The sequence below is a fragment of the Choloepus didactylus genome, chromosome X (assembly GCF_015220235.1).
Source record: "Choloepus didactylus isolate mChoDid1 chromosome X, mChoDid1.pri, whole genome shotgun sequence".
Classification (NCBI taxonomy): domain Eukaryota; kingdom Metazoa; phylum Chordata; class Mammalia; order Pilosa; family Megalonychidae; genus Choloepus; species Choloepus didactylus.
Window position 1 is genome coordinate 191,482,071 of NC_051334.1, and position 21,527 is coordinate 191,503,597.

The following is a 21,527-nucleotide window of genomic DNA, read 5'->3' on the forward strand; positions in this document are numbered from 1 at the left end:
GGACTGGTACTAGAAATCTGGAAAGCACCTGACAATGGAGGAAAAAGAGGGTGAGGACAGAACGCTGGGAAAAATACACTCAGGAGGTAGGAAGAAAAAAGTGAACTGCAAAGATGGCAAAAGGCAGAAGTGGGAGGGGAGCCAAGAATGCATGGATAGAATGACAGAGAAGGAAGGGGTGGCAGAGAAGTGACAGAGTTGAGAAGCCAACCAATGGGACTGGCCAAGGAAAGAGTAGTTTCAATAGGGAACAGAAGGCAGACCACAAGAAGTTAAGGAGCCAGTGGACCGGAAGTGGAAGCTGCCTGTGTGGGCTAATTTTTAAAGAAGTTTGGCAGAGGAGGGGAACAAAGAGGACGGTAGCATCAGGGGGAGCAGGGATGCAAGAAGATGTTTTTAGAATGAAGAGACTTGAGCAGAATGGAGGGAAGGAACGAATGAAAACTGAAAATGTAAGACACAGACAAACCAATGGGGCACTAAGGCCCCAGAGGAAGTAAAAGAATCAAGATTCAAGCAGAGGAATTCGCTTCCGAAAAGAAGACATATAGTCCCTTCCTCTCTGATGGGAAGGAAGGAGAAGACATCTTTGTTAGACAGTGACAAAGACAGACATCTTTAGACGGTGAGACGGAAACTTATGGGAGCTCAGCTAGGATGAATTTTAACTTTTCAACAGAGCAAGAGACCAGGTCAGCTAGAGTATAGAAGGTTAGCCATCCATGCGGTTGGGGAAATGATTGAGATCTGAGAGCCAAAGAACTGCCAAAGCGGCAATGAGACCCCTTTTAAGGTCTGAAAGCCTGAATTTGTAGTGGATCTAATTAAATCCATTATGTGATTTTCAACATCAGAGCTCAGTAGTCCACAGACAGCCAAGTTTATGCAGATTTGGGGATTGGCAAGTTGGGAAGGGTAGAGGGACAAGGGGCAAAGGAATCTAGGGTTTCAGTAGGACATTTTTTAACCATAAAACAACATTCATAGTGCAGCAGCAAGATAAGGAGATGAGTTGAGACTGGCAGTTTAAAAAGACACCTATCGCTCTCCCACTTCCGGGAGGACACCGCGCAGGAGCGATTTACAGACTCCGCGTCGCGGTGCCTTGTATTCTGAGACTGGCTCGGGTGAACTGAGCGGTCTGTGCAGCCAGGAAACCTGGGAATACGGTACTGAGGGCGCCGTGGCCCGAGAGAAAATGCTTACGTTATGATTTCAAGTGAAAATGCGAAGATACAACATTGTATGAAGTCATTGGTTAGTAAAGAAAACATCATGGTTTAAAAGGAGGGAGGTGTGTTTGCAGCTTTAACAGTTATTTGAGAAGGATTTGAAATGAAGATGGGTTATATATCTTGTTAGAGATGCATCCTGACCCTCAAACTAAATAGAAAACTCCGGGAAGACATGAAGTACAAAGCTCTGCATGTAGTAGCTACTCAATAAGCTTTTTCCAGAGATGAGAAAGAATACCATGAAGACACCACTGAGTGAAAAAATGGTGTTTGATTTCACAGAGTAAATTCTCTTTGAGAAGGTGATGTTTTCTCTGGCCTGTATTCTTCCTTTTAAATACCCTGCAGTTTTGCTTGAAATTACTGTCAGATCAGTATCACTAAGTAGATCCCAGTAGACTCAGCTGAACGCAGATCTGATCACATATCTGCAAAAGAATTGTTGTGGAGATGTCTGTATACTGAATGCCACTGATTGGGTTAGAGAACATGCTTCTGGCTATATCAGCAGAGATGCCACATCATCCACCACCACAGGAAGCCCAGCCCAGTCAGTAGATGTCATTCTCACGCGACTCTGGATTTATAGCCATCACATCTACAACAAATGCAAAAGAAAGAATATTCTAGAGTGGGCAAAGGAGCTTTCCCTGTCTGGATTTAGCATGCCTGGGAAACCTGGTGTTGTTTGTGTGGAAGGGCCACAAAGTGCTTGTGAAGAATTCTGGTCAAGGCTCAGAAAATTAAACTGGAAGAGAATTTTAATTCGCCATAGAGAAGATATTCCTTTTGATGGTACAAATGACAGAATGGAAAAACAAAGAAAATTTTCAATTTTTGAAGAAAAACTATTTAATGTTAATGGAGCCAGAGGAAACCACATGGACTTTGGTCAGCTGTATCAGTTTTTAAATGCCAGAGGATGTGGGGATGTTTTCCAGATGTACTTTGGTGTGGAAGGACAATGAGCAGAGGATAGTTGAAAGTATTTTGTTCACTATTGTCCTTTTGATTTTTCCCACTCTTTCTTAAAAGATTAAGTCATTTTATTTTAGTCCCATTCTAGAAAGTTAGGAAGGAAAAAGAAGTAGTATAACTGGAATGCATCTGTTAAAAATAGGTAAAACATCTGATCATAAGAAAGCATAACAATCATGATTGAAAGCAGAACTGAGTTTCAGGTTATAATCTTAAAAGTGTTGCTAGAAATTTCTTGGCATAAAAACTACCCACTTTGAAAGAGAAACTAATTGCACTTGAGGTAGATAATGTTGGTGGTCCAAGTCGCCACCCAATCCCAAACCATCTCCCTTACCTGCCTCCACTAAACACCCTGGAAAAGCTAAATGTTCACTCCCCCAGCCTCTGTTACAGCTAGATGTGGCCTTGGGACACAGCTTTGGCTAAGGGACTTCTGCAGAAACTTCTGTTTTACTGGTTAAAGTGATAGATGCAGCTAGGCCACCTCTTGCCTTCTTCCTGCCACAAATACCAACATGATGGCTGGAGCTGCAGTAGTTCTTTCAACCATGAGGTATGAAAGGGCCAAGAAAACCACAGAAATGCCAATGCCCATGTTATCAAGCTGCTGATTCAACCCTATTTGCTGCCTACCTCTAGACTTCTTATGATGAAATAAAGCAAAACCAGTTGTGTTTAAAAAAAAAAAAAAAAAAAGACACCTATCATAGAGCCTATGTTCTCACTTGTATTCCTATATGGACACATTATGATGTTTTATTATTATAGTCAATTTATCATTATTTTACCTCCTTTAAAATGAAAAGAGGTACCAAATCCACTGGATAGAAGGAACTAAAAAAGGACAATCTTGAAAAGCTTTCAATTCATTTCCTCAAACAGAAAAATACTCCAGCAATCTCTGCTTGGGCTTGCATTGAAGTGGAATGGACTCTCGAGAGAAGACTGTTAAGTCTGCCTTTGAAAGGTCCACAAGGGAATGCAAACTGTGCCTCCCTTCCTTGGGAGCCAAGGCTTCCAGCTCTCCTGGCAGCCGGCTGTGTAGACTATGGAAGCTAGGTGGTGCTGGCACCTGCTAGATGCCCAGCTCTTGAGTGGAATGACACCCCGCACCTGTCAGAAGCTCACTTCAGAACCTGAGAGACACAGTCCGATGGGCGTGCGGGCTACCCCCACATCTATCTCTGCAGTGTTCAACTGTCAGGAAAGAAAGTGGATAAACCACATTCTCTTTGTCCCTCATGGAAATACCTTCACTGGGTAAAAGTTAAGGTTGGGTGCTCTTTTTGTTCTGTCAACCAGAGCCATCCTAATGAACAGCAGTCAAGAACCTTTAGGTAAAACTCTGCCTGAAGAATTAATCATTACGTTACAGTCTTTTACAGAACCCCTCAACAACAAATTTCTACTTGAATTTAGTTCCAGGAAGAATGGGCTGTTTTCAGACATATCATCAGAAAATGGAAATGATAAGCCCCAACATATTCCCCACCTCATCAACATTCCTAATCCTAGAACCTAATGATACTGCCCAAGGGTTACCATCCGCTCATTTCGGAGGCTTAAATGCACTTATCCCTTTAGCTTCCTACACATCTCCTGTGTCCTGCCTTATTTTAAAAAAGAGGGGTCAGTGGAAATGAGTGGGACAGAAAATGCCAACTTTAGGGGTGGTGATTACCTCTGGTATGAAGAGGAATGGGGTTTCTTCAGCTGGGTGTTTATGAAACTCTTTCTACATTTTCTATCTCATAGATTTCAAAACAAATTTTCAAAGGGGTGAATGGTACAGATGGGGGTGTGTTTGTGGGGGGTGACAGTGTGTTCTAGGTGGAGCAAGGTCCAGAGATGAGAAAGCACGTTTGAGCCGGAGTGCAGCGTATATGCACAGGCAAGAGGGAGGTGAGAGTGAGGCTGGGAAGACAGGCTCGGAGCCGGTTGTAGAGGACCATGACTCCCTGCCTGAGGAGGCTGCAATGAGGCAGGAAATGAGCCACTCTGAGCAGGGGAATGACGAGATTGTAACTGTGTGTTAGGGAGCCAGAATGAATGGACTGAGGAGAGGCTGAAGGCAGGGAGGCCGAATGGAAGGCTCTGGAGGGGGGTGAGGCAACAGGGTTAGAAAGTACAGGGCAAATGTGAAGACAACTGCAGTGGAGAAGGGAGGATGGGGAGACAGAAGGAACTGCAGGATCCATTAAGAGAAACAATGCCTGAAGAAAGAACTGGGGGCAGGAGAAAGAGCCGAGGAATTTCCACTTGACCATGAGTCTGAGGTGCCAGCTGAAAAGTCAAGAGTAAGAAATGAGAAACTGGGGCTCAGAGGGAAGGCCAGGACTAGAAAACAAGAGCAGGGAATGGGCCGGGGCAGCATCTGCTTTGAGTACCCGCCAGTAGCTGACAGGATCAGATGAAAGATGACGGGAAAGGGCCTGGCGAACTACAAAGGGCTTTATTAACATAGGATTTTAGCTGTAGAGTAATGATCAAGCCTGGGAGACAAGAATGAATCATGAGAAGCAGGCCGAGGCCCGAGTGCTGGAGAATCTTTACAGCTCTGAGGTGGAAGGAGGGGTGAGCGAGACTAATCGGACTCGTGTCCACTTCTCTGCAGGCTCCCGGTGACCTCCCGAAGGCCACACTTCATGGCCTCTTTTCCTTCCCTATCTTACTGAACCTTGCAGCATTTCACTCCCCACATTTTCAAGACTTCTTCTTCTAGAAACTTCTACCACAGTCTCTCTCTGGAGATTTCCTACTTCTCTGGCTGCTGCTCCTTTGCTTGCTCCACTGGCTCTACTTTCTCTCCCCACCTCGGGGCCCATGTTCATGTCCTCCAGGGTTCTCTCCTCAGCCCTCATCTCTACTTACGCTGCTTCCTCTTCTGGGGTAGTCTCATGAACTCACACGATTTTTATGACAGCCTCTGTGCTGATGACTTAGAAACTTTATTTGCGTGCTTCTAGCTGCTTCTAAAACAGCTCCATGGGGCTTACCTCCCATAATGCCTATTCTGATGAGCAGAAGCAGCTCCAATCAGTCAAGTGAAGAATGGCAGGAGCTATTCTCAACTCCACTCTTTCCTTCAACTCCCACATCCAAATGGTGCCCGAACCCTCCCAAATCTCCCGGCTGATCCCTCCTACCTTCACTACTACTGCACTAGGCCCTTATCACTTACCTGAAAAACTACAATAACTTCCTGGTTCAGATTCCTCCCCTAATCCACCATACCCACAGCAACCAGCCTTCTCTTCCTAAAATCTGTATCTGATGGGCTCTGGAGGCTGGGTATTCCTCTAGCCTCACTGCCTCCCATTCCCCTCTCCTCCCTCTACCCACCATGTTCCAGGTCCAACAGGTTACTTGGCCATGTCCATAAAATACGGTGCTTTTCTATATCATTGAACATGCTGTTCTTTCTACCTGAAACGTTCCTCCCTCCCTTCTGTCCAGGAAATTGTTCAAGTATCACCTCCTCTTAAAGCATCCCACTTAATGCATCCCGCTGGGTTCATCACTCTCTCCCTGTAACTTCGCAGCACTGTAGTCTTGGTCATATTATATCACAATCACTCACCTCCATATCCACAAAGGCTATGCATGCCCCAAGGGCAGGAATGGGAAGGTATATTCACCTGGCACCGGAAAATGAAGTTGTGAATGCATGCAGGAATGAATGAATGAATGAATGGCTACTTTGTCTTTCCCATCCACTATAGTGCCTGAACCCAAAGTGGCTACCAGATTACAGGGTATAACATACCTACAGTACCCCCTGCTGTAGTCACAAGATCAACCCAAAGCCCAATTCCTGAGCACTCTCAAGGTCCAAAAGGGGCTAGGGGGAACGGTAATCCTGAAGACTTGATTCTTGATGATGACTGTATAACTATATAGCTTTTATCATGTGACCATGTGATAGTGAAAACCTGGTGACTGACACTCCCTTTAACCAGTGTATGGGCAGATGAGTAATAAAATAATGACAAAAATATATAAATAATAGAGGGGATAAGGGGTATGGGATGGTTTGAGTGTTCTTTATTTCTTTTTCTTTTTTATTTGGGAATAATAAAAATATTCTAAAATTGATTGTGGCAATAAATGCACAACTGTATGATGATACTGTGAGTCACTGATTGTATATTTTGGATGGATTATATGGTGTGTGAGTATATCTCAATAAAATTGCATTTAAAAAAGCGGGGGCTAGGGTATTTCTGAACTTCAGAAGCAGTGTTGGTGTTCAAGATGCCAGAATTTAGGAGAGTCCACACTGTCCTCAAACCACAGTGGCAAGGCCTTCACCCTCTAAGGACCACTATCAATCCATGAGTCTGTGCCCCTTCACCTTTACTCATTCAACACAGATTCACTGAGCACCTGCTATCTGCCAGTCTCTGTGCCAGCTCCAAAAGGGGTCACCATCTAGTTAAGGACAGCAAATAAATAAGACAATTCATTCCTTCAACACACACTGACTGAGCGCCTTCCCAGTGCCCAGAGTACACCAGTGAACAGATAAGAGTGCTTGTCCTCATGGAGCCTAGAGTCTCAAGGGGGAGATGGACAACACACAAGGTGAGTCAGTGAAATATATAAAACGGGAGACAGTGACCAGTGGTAAGGAGAAGAAAGAATCACGGAAGGGGGAGAGGAGGCAGGGGGTCTTAAAAGTTTAGGGAGGGGGACCAGCAAAACAATCAGGATAACCCAGGGACATGAAAAAGAAGGCTGTGGGGACCCAAAGAGGGAACACATCCCTCAAGAGAAGTCAGAGACAGTGTCAGAGAGAAAATGACTTTGGAGGTGGGTTCTGAAGGACACAGAGCAGCTTCTGAATGGGGCAGGGAGAGGGCAGCCGGGTGCCATGAGAGTGGAAAAGCACAGAAAGGCCTCACGTGATGGGAAGAGAGAAGGAGCAATCTGAGGACAGTACATTTTGGGGAGAAGTGGTGTGAGTCGACATGAGAGAAGTCAGTAGGAACAAGACTGGAGAGGATGTTTATGACAGACACAGGAGAATGGATTTTATTCGGTGGGCAAGGGAGCCAGCAGCGGTTTCTGAGTTGGAAGGAAGCTGGCCAGCCTGGTTCTAAGGAGGCTCGCTCTGGAGGCAGACCAGAGGGGGAAACGGCCAAGCAAGGGGGGCCAGGAAGAAGGTGGCTGCTGCCGCCGTCTAAGGAAACAATGACCACCCTTGTCTTCACCAGGGAACGGGACTCCGGGAAGCTGCCCCAACACCTCTCACGGTGGGACAGCGCACCCCTGAATCAAGCAGCACGCATCCTGACTCATTACTCCCACCACAGTTTTTACATACCTGAAACATACAGATGTCCACTTCAAAATACCAGTGAGAAGACAGCTCTTTGTTACACACAAAAAAGTTTTCATGCTTTGCAGCAGAATCCACAAGGAATTTTGTCTTTTAGGACTTTAAGTGAAGAAACACTATGATGACTATGTTTTTAGACTCCTGGGCGACCATTTAAATGGCTTTCTTTATATGAGGCTTTCTACTAATAGCTGCTTGCTTTTACACTTGAACTAAATGTTGTGGCCAATTGGTCAAAATGTTATGTAAAACTTAGTGGAAGGAAAAAAAAATTAGCAATCAGGGTCAGTGGCCATTTTATTTACCCACTCAGTGCCTCTCCCCACCCTCTGGAGTGCTGCATAAAAACAAAGCAAATCCAACTTGCGAAGTGGTCTCCCAATTGTAACAGTAATACATGCCCATTCTAGATATTTGGGAAAATATTGAAAAGTGGAAGGAAGAAACCAAAGCACACACAATTCCACTCTCCAGATATCCTAAGTAGTAAACGTTGTGGTATATCTCCTTCCAGTCTCTTTTCTATGGGGAGTTTTTTGACATAGTTGAGGTCACACTATAGACAGAATCTTGTCAGGGCACCACACTTCATCACTGGTGACAGTATGAAATGGAACCAGGCATGCCAACAGTCTCACAGCTGAAAGGGACTGTGATATTTTCTGCCATTGGAATTTTTGACAATTCTCCCATAATATGAGCATAAAATCTCTTTCACTTCTACAAATCTGTGCCAATTTGACCCTTGGGAGCAGGACAGAATAAGTCTACTCCCTGCTCCACAGAAAGGCACTTGAAATATTCAAAGCTAGCTCTACCATGTCTTCCTTTAGTCTTTAAGAGGGAGCATGACAAACAAGAGAGAGCTGGGACAAAGGGAAAATGGATTGGAACATGACACTGCAGACAGGAAGTAGTGTCTCATTATATCTGGCCATTTTATTATGCTTCTATTAATTCAGCCTACAGTTATATTAGTTTTTTAATCAGTCATATCCAACCACTGGTTCATGTAAGCTTGGATTCCTGCCAAGACAGACCTCCTCAATCCTTCATTTATTTGAGTGATTTTTTTTCTAAGTAAATATTATCTATGCTAAATTTCATATTATGAGCTTTGATTCAATATCCTAGCCAACCGAATAATTTCAAGCCCTGATTCTGTTTTCCAGCCCATTGGCTAGTTGAGCAGTTCTCATGTACTGGACACACATGCCTTCTATGTGCTCATCCGCACTGGAAAAGAAGGGCCCTGAATGCAGGACATTAGCGACCACCCTTCCTGGTTGGCATCGAGCCCTTCACACAGGGTCTATAACTCCACCTAAGTGTATCGCCACCATTCAGCCCAAGTTTCTTTACCAAGGTCTGTCATATGCCTTGATCCAATCAAGACACTGCATCAATAACATTTCCTATGGTTTATTTCTTTTGTAGGTACTGAAAAATCATCTGTTTAAATGATTAACTCTAGAATTTTGCCAATTGTTGCCAATGTTTGAAACCTAGCTCCCTGTTGTTAATTTCCAGAGTCTTCTTTCACATTCTGGAAAACTAGAACATTTGTTCATCTTCAGTCTTAGAAGTTTGAATAGAATCACATAAATGAAATGCCCAAGCCCGGGACCCTGTGGTCCACATACCAATCTAGATGCCATAAAGTCGGGGCGGCTATAAGAGGGGCTTCCACAGTTAAAGCAACAGGATAACACCCAGCATTTTTCAGACTTTGGACACAATAATGAGTGTAATAAAAGAAATAGATCAAAAGATGAAAACTAATGTACACTAGACCTGTTCTGAAGAGCTGGCAGGGTAAAAGCAATAAAGAAAAAGCTGGATTTCCCCAACAGTCTCTACGTCTAAGCTGCTTTTGGTCTCCTCTTCCATGTACCCTGCCCTTCCAGGCCACCCTGGGCAATGGCAACCAGAAGTCCTTTTGTGGCAGCCACAGTGACCAGTCCCTCACTCTTCCCCTTCTGGGGCATCTCTTGTCCATCTCACTGTTCCAACAGTGAGTGTAGGGCTTTTTTGAAATGCTGCGGCAAACATTTCACGGCCATGGAATGAAAAGGTAGAGTGGCCCTGGGCTGCACCATAGCATCCTAGTTCCAAACTGCTATCTAGTGCTTTGTCACTGAACACTCAGAAAGTTCTTAACCAGGGAGTCACATCAGCATCCTCCTTTGTGATGTTTTTAAAATGCAACTGGGTCTGGACCACAGCCCTGGAAACCTGGATTCAGTATATCTGGGGCAACTGTATTAGTTGTTAAGCTCCAAAAATGGGGTTCTCATGTGTTTCTGGTAAAGACCCACTGTTCTATACTTAGATAACTGCTCCAAATTAGCAAATTACCAGCCCCTCCCCACTACTATGAGGGACTAAAACTTCTTTCTTTTTTGATTCACTCTACTCCTACAAATACAGGTGTTAGTGCTAAATGCGTTTTGCATAAGCCAAAATTAAGTTGAGCAGCAAATATATCCATGTTAATCTGATCTACAGTCAATCTTGCAAAGTAGAAGTGAAACAGTTTAGCATTATCTTTAACAGTTAGGGTCATCTTTAGGTTCTTAGAGTCTACTTACCGTTTCCAAACTTCTTAAATAAAGACGATAATTTGTGATGTATACTCTTCCCTTAATGGGGCCATTGAAAGGACATATGTAAATAACTTCTTTGTCTATTAAGATAAAAAAAGTACCCTAAAATAATGGAAATATATACCAAAATACACAACAAATGGCACTAATTTAATAGAAACTATTTGGCTAAGAATAACTGCAATAAAAAAATGACTGACTAGGTTTAAAGCAAGCACTGGAAATGTTTCTACATTACCGTGCTAGGTCAGGGCAGGGCAGCGAGGGAACTGGTGGGCCACATGTCACCTCCAGGCACCAGCAGTGCTTTGCTGAGCTTGCCTGTAGTGCTGTCACTACTTGGGGCAAGGTGACAACACTTGGAGAGCAGAAGTGACTGAGGGCACTGCTGCTGCCACCCTCAGTTGATTGTAAAGGTAAACTACTTTGGCTGCTTCAACCAGAGGATGGCAATGCGTGCAGGGCAGTCTAATGAACTAACTGCTGGATTAAGTATCGAGGTTTGCCAACCTCTAACTAAACTAGCTCATGATGTTTTAATAAATAAATGTTGGCAGTAGAAATGTTTCTATAGTCTATTCTTTTTCTTCTCATAGTCTAGAGAAAAGTTTAGCTAGATTCACTTCAAACATTTAAGTCATATCAAACAGATGGCCAAGAGAATAGCACCTTTTTGGTAGAATCAAGAATAAGGAGAAACTAAATCAGGAGAGTCAACTTATTATAATAGAAATATATTGTTCTCTTGTCTTTCAAGAATGTTCTTGAACATGTTAATGGCTTTATGTTTTTCTACAATTCTGAAATCCCTAACTCCTCGGGTGCTAAACAAAAAATACCCAGCCAGGTTACTTCACGCTAGTTTAGCGAGTTACTTCCTTGGTTAAGGCTCTGGCGTTGATGCACAGCACCAGAACTTCACATAAGACCACCTCAAGTAAGACACCGCTTTGCTCTTATTTGGAAATTGGGATGGACACATCTCACTGGTTCCCTTTTCAAAACTAGGATTGTGGGTGCAGGTCTGAGGACACAGTATTTCTCACTGTGCAAGGCTAACTGTTCACAAAAGTACTACCTCTATGCTCTTGATATACTTAGCACCACTAAACAACCCAGATCTTAGACGATAAGCCCAAAGGTTCCCCAAAACAATGGTAACCAGATCATCCAAAAATACATGGGAATCTGCAAGGAGGGCGTCAACCCTAATATAAAATCTGAATGTCCACAGTGTCAGTGCTTGGCCCAGAATTTGTCAGGTGCTTCTGTTTCCTTAAGCCAGAATGTTCCGGCCCTTGAAAGTGGATACCTTCCTTTTAATATGAACTTATCGTGAAAAAATAAGTCAACACATCAAAATGTCACCTCAATATTACTCAAGTCTGCTAACTGGCAAATGAAAGGTATTTTAAACCAATATGATCTCCTATATTTCAAAGATAATACTTATACTTTTAAATCTTTAAGGGTATCATTTTAAAGCATACATCATAAAACGGAAACCTTATTTTCATTTTGTTCTTACAACCTGAAACCATGAGTTACAGCTCCAATGAGAGACCTGTAAAAGAGAATCCACATTTTCCCCTAATTCCTGGTCTCTGGTACAGAGAAAAAAATATCCCTATCTTGAAGAGCACGAAGTCCTTGAAAGAACTCTTTGATAAGGAAACTAATGCATAGAGTTCTCTCTAAATTCATGCCCCTAAACAAATCTAGACTGTCTAAATCTGACTCCTAGAGAGTAAGAGAGACTGAAGCCACCTGATACTGCTGGACCTCTCATCAAGTTATTCAAATCCTAACTCCAGAGGACCCTTACCAGTAATTCGTGTTTCTCCCGGAAGTCGAGGAATGGCCTCACCAAGGTCCCGATTAACTCCATCTCTAGAAGTCTGGAAATGAAACAGTGGCACTGGATGCAATGATGTTACACGTGTACAGGTTTTTTTAGCAACTAGGAACACAGTCAAGTAGAAATACACTTTTTTATATAAAAAACGTAGGGAGTTACTTACCATTACAGAAAACTGGCACAGAAAATTCAAACTAACAAAGCGATTAAACTTAACATCACTATTCATTAGATGCATTAAACTCTAGTCTGTATTTAAATGTTAGCATGCTTTATAATAATACTAATTTTTTAAGCAACCCTTCCAAAAGCTTTAAAGTTAAGAGCTTTCAGTAAAGTTATAAACAGCAAATATTAAGTGTATTCTATACATCATGTATCCTGTGGCAACTTTTTTTTTCATATTAAATATTTGATGATCTTTTAAGAGTAGAAATGAAAACTTCATTTCAAAGGGGCCTTAGCTCACCAACAGCACAACAGTTAAGCAGAATCTTATTACAATGCCAGAAAATCATTATTATTAAGTATTGGATTTCTTATTTTACTAAGATCATCCTTTGTGTAGGTAACCAGATAAGAGGCCAGAGTGGTTTGCCAGAGGCCTTCCGAGTTGCCAAGGGCCTGAGGAACCATTTGCACAGGTGTCCCCAGGCATGCCTCCTCCTTCCAATCGCTACAGCAGCTCTTCCGGGCAGGCAAAGCAGTGACCTTTAAATCCCACAGGTGAGTTCTGAGAGTCTAATTTGCCCGGGAGCTGGATTGTGACCTGGGGGCCCAGTAAAGGTGTCTTTCAAATTCCTCAACTGCCCACATGCCCTGATATCCAATCATGTGCTTTGTATACCAGTTTTAGGAGACTGGAGGGTCATGTGTTTGGGTACAGGGTTTTTTCAGTGACACTTTTCATTCATTTTTTTCCTGGAAGTTTTCCAAAATCACACTAATCATTTTCTGTGGGAAGTTGTATTAAATGAAATAAAACACATGAGAATGCTTTTTTTTGAATTATAAAAGGCTAGGCAAATGGAAAAGAATTATTATTGAATGGGAGAAATGTGAATTGTGTATTTAGATAAGATATAAGCTGTCAAAGAAGAGTGTTTTGTTGGCTCTTTAATGGTTTTACCTTTTGAAATCAGGCACAAAATTTAAATTCCTAGTCTATTCTAAACACATGCTAATGCTTGCAAGCTAAATATTTTAACTAAGAGAACAAGACAAATTGTTCCTGTCCAGAAATGTCTTCCCCCTCAATAAGGAGTAAAACCAAACAGCTTATATATGTGATAATGGAAAGAAATTAATATCCTTTAATACTGCTTTTCACTGACTAAAAACAAGTATAATGAATGAACAAAATTAATATTCAGCATCCATTTAAATACCAAAGTCCTGGGTTGGGAGATGAAATCATAACTCAACCACAATATAGAGGAAGCAAATGTATGATGATCACGGGCTACACAGGGTAACTTTCTTGAAGCTAATTTTGTGTTTAGAACTGATTCTAGTACAAAAAAAGTACTAAGAGTACAGACAATAAAAACTTAAGTAATCTTGGGGATGAAGAAGGTCCACCAAAAACAGAAAATATGAAGGATAAGACCAATAGATGTGATTACATAAAAACTTTAAACCTCTGTATATCAAAATTGAACTAGGAGGCGGGGCAAGATGGCAGACTGGTGAGCTGTATGTTTTAGTTACTCCTCCAGGAAAGTAGGTAAAAAGCCAGGAACTGCGTGGACTGGACACCACAGAGCAATCTGTCTTTGGGCATACTTCATACAACACTCATGAAAACGTGGAACTGCTGAGATCAGCGAAATCTGTAAGTTTTTGCGGCCAGGGGACCCGCGCCCCTCCCTGCCAGGCTCAGTCCCGGGGGAGGAGGGGCTGTCAGCTCCAGGAAGGAGAAGGGAGAATTGCAGTGGCTGCTCTTACCGGAAACTCATTCTACTGATTCAAACTCCAACCATAGATAGACTGAGGCCAGACACCAGAGACTCTGAGAGCAGCCAGCCCAGCAGAGAGGAGACAGGCATAGAACAAAAACAACACGAAAAACTCCAAAATAAAAGCAGAGGATTTTTGGAGTTCTGGTGAACACAGAAAGGGGAAGGGCGGAGATCAGGCCTTGAGGCGCATATGCAAATCCCGAAGCAAGGCTGATCTCTCTGCCCTGGGCACCTTTCCTTAATGGCCCTGGTTGCTTTGTCTATTAGCATTTCAATAACCCATTAAATCTCTGAGGAGGACCGTTTTTTTTTTTTTTTTTTAAATCCTTTTTGCTTTTTCTAAAACAATTACTCTAAGAAGCTCAATACAGAAAGCTTCAAAGAATTGAAATTTGGGCACGTCAAGTCAAGAGCAGAACTAAGAGAGCTCTGAGACAAAAGGCAATAATCCAGTGGCTGAGAAAATTCACTAAACAACACAACTTCCCAAGAAAAGGGGGGTGTCCGCTCACAGCCACCATCCTGGTGGACAGGAAACACTCCTGCCCATCGCCAGCCCCATAGCCCAGAGCTGTCCCAGACAACCCAGTGTGACGGAAGTGCTTCAAATAACAAGCACACACCACAAAACTGGGCGTGGACATTAGCCTTCCCTGCAACCTCAGCTGAATGTCCCAGAGCTGGGAAGGGGGAGCAGTGTGAATTAACAGAGCCCCATTCAGCCATCATTTGAGCAGACTGGGAGCCTCCCAACACAGCCCAGCAGCCCAGAACTGCCCTGGGGGGACGGCACTCACCTGTGACATAGCACAGTCATCCCTCAACAGAGGACCCGGGGTGCACAGCCTGGAAGAGGGGCCCACTTGCAAGTCTCAGGAGCCATACGCCAATACCAAAGACTTGTGGGTCAGTGGCAGAGACAAACTGTGGCAGGACTGAACTGAAGGATTAGACTATTGCAGTAGCTTTAAAACTCTAGGATCATCAGGGAGATTTGATTGTTAGGGCCACCCCCCTCCCCGACTGCCCAGAAACACGCCCCACATACAGGGCAGGCAACACCAACTACACACGCAAGCTTGGGACACCAATTGGGCCCCACAAGACTCACTCCCCCACTCACCAAAAAGGCTAAGCAGGGGAGATCTGGCTTGTGGAGAACAGGTGGCTCGTGGACGCCACCTGCTGGTTAGTTAGAGAAAGTGTACTCCACGAAGCTGTAGATCTGATAAATTAGAGATAAGGACTTCAACTGGTCTACAAACCCTAAAAGAACCCTATCAAGGTTAGCAAATGCCACGAGGCCAAAAACAACAGAAAATTATAAAGCATATGAAAAAACCAGACGATATGGATAACCCAAGCCCAAGCACCCAAATCAAAAGACCAGAAGAGACACACCTAGAGCAGCTACTCAAAGAACTAAAGATGAACAATGAGACCCTAGTACGGGATATGAAGGAAATCAAGAAGACCCTAGAAGAGCATAAAGAAGACATTGCAAGACTAAATAAAAAAATGGATGATCTTATGGAAATTAAAGAAACTGTTGACCAAATTAAAACGATTCTGGACACTCATAGTACAAGACTAGAGGAAGTTGAACAACGAATCAGTGACCTGGAAGATAACAGAATGGAAAATGAAAACATAAAAGAAAGAATGGGGAAAAAAATTGAAAAACTCGAAATGGACCTCAGGGATATGATAGATAATATGAAACGTCCGAATATAAGACTCATTGGTGTCCCAGAAGGGGAAGAAAAGGGTAAAGGTCTAGGAAGAGTATTCAAAGAAATTGTAGGGGAAAACTTCCCAAATCTTCTAAACAACATAAATACACAAATCATAAATGCTCAGCGAACTCCAAATAGAATAAATCCAAAAAAACCCACTCCGAGACATATACTGATCACACTGTCAAACATAGAAGAGAAGGAGCAAGTTCTGAAAGCAGCAAGAGAAAAGCAATTCACCACATACAAAGGAAACAGCATAAGACTAAGTAGTGACTACTCAGCAGCCACCATGGAGGCGAGAAGGCAGTGGCACGATATATTTAAAATTCTGAGTGAGAGGAATTTCCAGCCAAGAATACTCTATCCAGCAAAGCTCTCCTTCAAATTTGAGGGAGAGCTTAAATTTTTCACAGACAAAGAAATGCTGAGAGAATTTGCTAACAAGAGACCTGCCCTACTGGAGATACTAAAGGGAGCCCTACAGACAGAGGAACAAAGACAGGACAGAGAGACTTGGAGAAAGGTTCAGTACTAAAGAGATTCGGTATGGGTACAATAAAGGATATTAATAGAGAGAGGGAAAAATATGGCAAACATAATCCAAAGGATAAGATGGCCGATTCAAGAAATGCCTTCACGGTTTTAACGTTGAATGTAAATGGATTAAACTCCCCAATTAAAAGATATAGATTCGCAGAATGGATCAAAAAAAATGAACCATCAATATGTTGCATACAAGAGACTCATCTTAGACACAGGGACACAAAGAAACTGAAAGTGAAAGGATGGAAAAAAATATTTCATGCAAGCTACAGCCAAAAGAAAGCAGGTGTAGCAATATTAATCTCAGATAAAATAGACTTCAAATGCAGGGATGTTTTGAGAGACAAAGAAGGCCACTACATACTAATAAAAGGGGCAATTCAGCAAGAAGAAATAACAATCGTAAATGTCTATGCACCCAATCAAGGTGCCACAAAATACATGAGAGAAACATTGGCAAAACTAAAGGAAGCAATTGATGTTTCCACAATAATTGTGGGAGACTTCAACACATCACTCTCTCCTATAGATAGATCAACCAGACAGAAGACCAATAAGGAAATTGAAAACCTAAACAATCTGATAAATGAATTAGATTTAACAGACATCTACAGGACATTACATCCCAAATCAACAGGATACACATACTTTTCTAGTGCTCACGGAACTTTCTCCAGAATAGATCATATGCTGGGACATAAAACAAGCCTCAATAAATTTAAAAAGATTGAAATTATTCAAAGCACATTCTCTGACCACAATGGAATACAATTAGAAGTCAATAACCATCAGAGACTTAGAAAATTCACAAATACCTGGAGGTTAAACAACACACTCCTAAACAATCAGTGGGTTAAAGAAGAAATAGCAAGAGAAATTGCTAAATATATAGAGACGAATGAAAATGAGAACACAACATACCAAAACCTATGGGATGCAGCAAAAGCAGTGCTAAGGGGGAAATTTATAGCACTAAACGCATATATTAAAAAGGAAGAAAGAGCCAAAATCAAAGAACTAATGGATCAACTGAAGAAGCTAGAAAATGAACAGCAAACCAATCCTAAACCAAGTACAAGAAAAGAAATAACAAGGATTAAAGCAGAAATAAATGACATAGAGAACAAAAAAACAATAGAAAGGATAAATATCACCAAAAGTTGGTTCTTTGAGAAGATCAACAAGATTGACAAGCCCCTAGCTAGACTGACAAAATCAAAAAGAGAGAAGACCCATATAAACAAAATAATGAATGAAAAAGGTGACATAACTGCAGATCCTGAAGAAATTAAAAAAATTATAAGAGGATATTATGAACAACTGTATGGCAACAAACTGGATAATGTAGAAGAAATGGACAATTTCCTGGAAACATATGAACAACCTAGACTGACCAGAGAAGAAATAGAAGACCTCAACCAACCCATCACAAGCAAAGAGATCCAATCAGTCATCAAAAATCTTCCCACAAATAAATGCCCAGGGCCAGATGGCTTCACAGGGGAATTCTACCAAACTTTCCAGAAAGAACTGACACCAATCTTACTCAAACTCTTTCAAAACATTGAAAAAAATGGAACACTACCTAACTCATTTTATGAAGCTAACATCAATCTAATACCAAAACCAGGCAAAGATGCCACAAAAAAGGAAAACTACCGGCCAATCTCCCTAATGAATATAGATGCAAAAATCCTCAACAAAATACTTGCAAATCGAATCCAAAGACACATCAAAAAAATCATACACCATGAACAAGTGGGGTTCATTCCAGGCATGCAAGGATGGTTCAACATAAGAAAAACAATCAATGTATTACAACACATTAAAAACTCGAAAGGGAAAAATCAATTGATCATCTCAATAGATGCTGAAAAAGCATTTGACAAAATCCAACATCCCTTTTTGATAAAAACACTTCAAAAGGTAGGAATTGAAGGAAACTTCCTCAACATGATAAAGAGCATATATGAAAAACCCACAGCCAGCATAGTACTCAATGGTGAGAGACTGAAAGCCTTCCCTCTAAGATCAGGAACAAGACAAGGATGCCCGCTGTCACCACTGTTATTCAACATTGTGCTGGAAGTGCTAGCCAGGGCAATCCGGCAAGACAAAGAAATAAAAGGCATCCAAATTGGAAAAGAAGAAGTAAAACTGTCATTGTTTGCAGATGATATGATCTTATATCTAGAAAACCCTGAGAAATCAACGATACACCTACTAGAGCTAATAAACAAATTTAGCAAAGTAGCGGGATACAAGATTAATGCACATAAGTCAGTAATGTTTCTATATGCTAGAAATGAACAAACTGAAGAGACACTCAAGAAAAAGATACCATTTTCAATAGCAACTAAAAAAATCAAGTACCTAGGAATAAACTTAACCAAAGATGTAAAAGACCTATACAAAGAAAACTACATAACTCTACTAAAAGAAATAGAAGGGGACCTTAAAAGATGGAAAAATATTCCATGTTCATGGATAGGAAGGCTAAATGTCATTAAGATGTCAATTCTACCCAAACTCATCTACAGATTCAATGCAATCCCAATCAAAATTCCAACAACCTACTTTGCAGACTTGGAAAAGCTAGTTATCAAATTTATTTGGAAAGGGAAGATGCCTCGAATTGCTAAAGACACTTTAAAAAAGAAAAACGAAGTGGGAGGACTTACACTCCCTGACTTTGAAGCTTATTATAAAGCCACAGTTGCCAAAACAGCATGGTACTGGCACAAAGATAGACATATAGATCAATGGAATCGAATTGAGAATTCAGAGATAGACCCTCAGATCTATGGCCGACTGATCTTTGATAAGGCCCCCAAAGTCACCGAACTGAGCCATAATGGTCTTTTCAACAAATGGGGCTGGGAGAGTTGGATATCCATATCCAAAAGAATGAAAGAGGACCCCTACCTCACCCCCTACACAAAAATTAACTCAAAATGGACCAAAGATCTCAATATAAAAGAAAGTACCATTAAACTCCTAGAAGATAATGTAGGAAAACATCTTCAAGACCTTGTATTAGGAGGCCACTTCCTAGACTTTACACCCAAAGCACAAGCAACAAAAGAGAAAATAGATAAATGGGAACTCCTCAAGCTTAGAAGTTTCTGCACCTCAAAGGAATTTCTCAAAAAGGTAAAGAGGCAGCCAACTCAATGGGAAAAAATTTTTGGAAACCATGTATCTGACAAAAGACTGATATCTTGCATATACAAGGAAATCCTACAACTCAATGACAATAGTACAGACAGCCCAATTATAAAATGGGCAAAAGATATGAAAAGAGAGTTCTCTGAAGAGGAAATACAAATGGCCAAGAAACACATGAAAAAATGTTCAGCTTCACTAGCTATTAGAGAGATGCAAATTAAGACCACAATGAGATACCATCTAACACCGGTTAGAATGGCTGCCATTAAACAAACAGGAAACTACAAATGCTGGAGGGGATGTGGAGAAATTGGAACTCTTATTCATTGTTGGTGGGACTGTATAATGGTTCAGCCACTCTGGAAGTCAGTCTGGCAGTTCCTTAGAAAACTAGAGATAGAGCTACCATTCGATCCAGCGATTGCACTTCTCGGGATATACCCGGAAGATCGGAAAGCAGTGACACGAACAGATATCTGCACGCCAATGTTCATAGCAGCATTATTCACAATTGCCAAGAGATGGAAACAACCCAAATGTCCATCAACAGATGAGTGGATAAATAAAATGTGGTATATACACACGATGGAATACTACGCGGCAGTAAGAAGGAACGATCTGGTGAAACATATGACAACATGGATGAACCTTGAAGACATAATGCTGAGCGAAATAAGCCAGGCACAAAAAGAGAAATATTATATGCTACCACTAATGTGAACTTTGAAAAATGTAAAACAAATGGTTTATAATGTAGAATGTAGGGGAACTAGCAGTAGAGAGCAATTAAGGAAGGGGGAACAATAATCCAAGAAGAACAGATAAGCTATTTAACGTTCTGGGGATGCCCAGAAATGACTATGGTCTGTTAATTTCTGATGGATGTAGTAGGAACAAGTTCACTGAAATGTTGCTATAGTATGTAACTTTCTTGGGGTAAAGTAGGAACATGTTGGAAGTTAAGCAGTTATCTTAGGTTAGTTGTCTTTTTCTTACTCCCTTGCTATGGTCTCTTTGAAATGTTCTTTTATTGTATGTTTGTTTTCTTTTTAACTTTTTTTTTTCATACAGTTGATTTCAAAAAAGAAGGGAAAGTTAAAAAAAAAAAAAAATATAAAATACAAAAAAGGAAAAAAAAAAAAAAAAAAAAAGATGTAGTGCCCCCTTGAGGAGCCTGTGGAGAATGCAGGGGTATTCGCCTACCCCACCTCCATGGTTGCTAACATGACCACAGACATGGGGGACTGGTGGTTTGATGGGTTGAGCCCTCTACCATAAGTTTTACCCTTGGGAAGACGGTTGCTGCAAAGGAGAGGCTAGGCCTCCCTGTGTTTGTGCCTAAGAGTCTCCTCCTGAATGCCTCTTTGTTGCTCAGATGTGGCCCTCTCTCTCTGGCTGAGCCAACTTGAAAGGTGAAATCACTGCCCTCCCCCCTACGTGGGATCAGACACCCAGGGAAGTGAATCTCCCTGGCAACGTGGAATATGACTCCCGGGGAGGAATGTAGACCCGGCATCGTGGGATGGAGAACATCTTCTTGACCAAAAGGGGGATGTGAAAGGAAATGAAATAAGCTTCAGTGGCAGAGAGATTCCAAAACGAGCCGAGAGATCACTCTGGTGGGCACTCTTACGCACACTTTAGACAACCTTTTTTAGGTTCTAAAGAATTGGGGTAGCTGGTGGTGGATACCTGAAACTATTAAACTACAACCCAGAACCCATGAATCTCGAAGACAGTTGTATAAAAATGTAGCTTATGAGGGGTGACAGTGGGATTGGGAATGCCATAAGGACCAAACTCCACTTTGTCTAGTTTATGGATCGATGTGTAGAAAAGTAGGGGAAGGAAACAAACAGACAAAGGTACCTAGTGTTCTTTTTTACTTCAATTGCTCTTTTTCACTCTAATTATTATTCTTGTTATTTTTGTGTGTGTGCTAATGAAGGTGTCAGGGATTGATTTAGGTGATGAATGTACAACTATGTAATGGTACTGTAAACAATCGAAAGTACAATTTGTTTTGTATGACTGCGTGGTATGTGAATATATCTCAATAAAATGATGATTAAAAAAAAAAAAAAAAAAAAAAAAT

General features: G+C 41.6%; 2 protein-coding genes across 7 annotated transcripts in view; one reads left to right on the forward strand and one right to left on the reverse strand.

Moving 5' to 3' along the window:
* The window catches only part of MTM1 (myotubularin 1), a 141,141-nt gene that overhangs the window by 101,550 nt on the left and 18,064 nt on the right, over positions 1-21,527 (reverse strand). For all 6 annotated transcript variants that reach the window (XM_037821233.1, XM_037821227.1, XM_037821230.1 and 3 more), the window contains 2 exons: positions 11,989-12,061; positions 10,149-10,243 (listed from right to left, as the gene is read on the reverse strand). In XM_037821233.1, coding sequence (XP_037677161.1) covers positions 10,149-10,243; positions 11,989-12,061 — 168 coding nt within the window. The remainder of the gene's footprint in view (positions 1-10,148; positions 10,244-11,988; positions 12,062-21,527) is intronic.
* On the forward strand, positions 1,053-2,890 carry LOC119522687 (RWD domain-containing protein 2B-like). The gene is given in 1 exon segment (XM_037821235.1): positions 1,053-2,890. A coding segment is annotated over 1 exon segment (663 nt). The 5' UTR covers positions 1,053-1,540; the 3' UTR covers positions 2,204-2,890.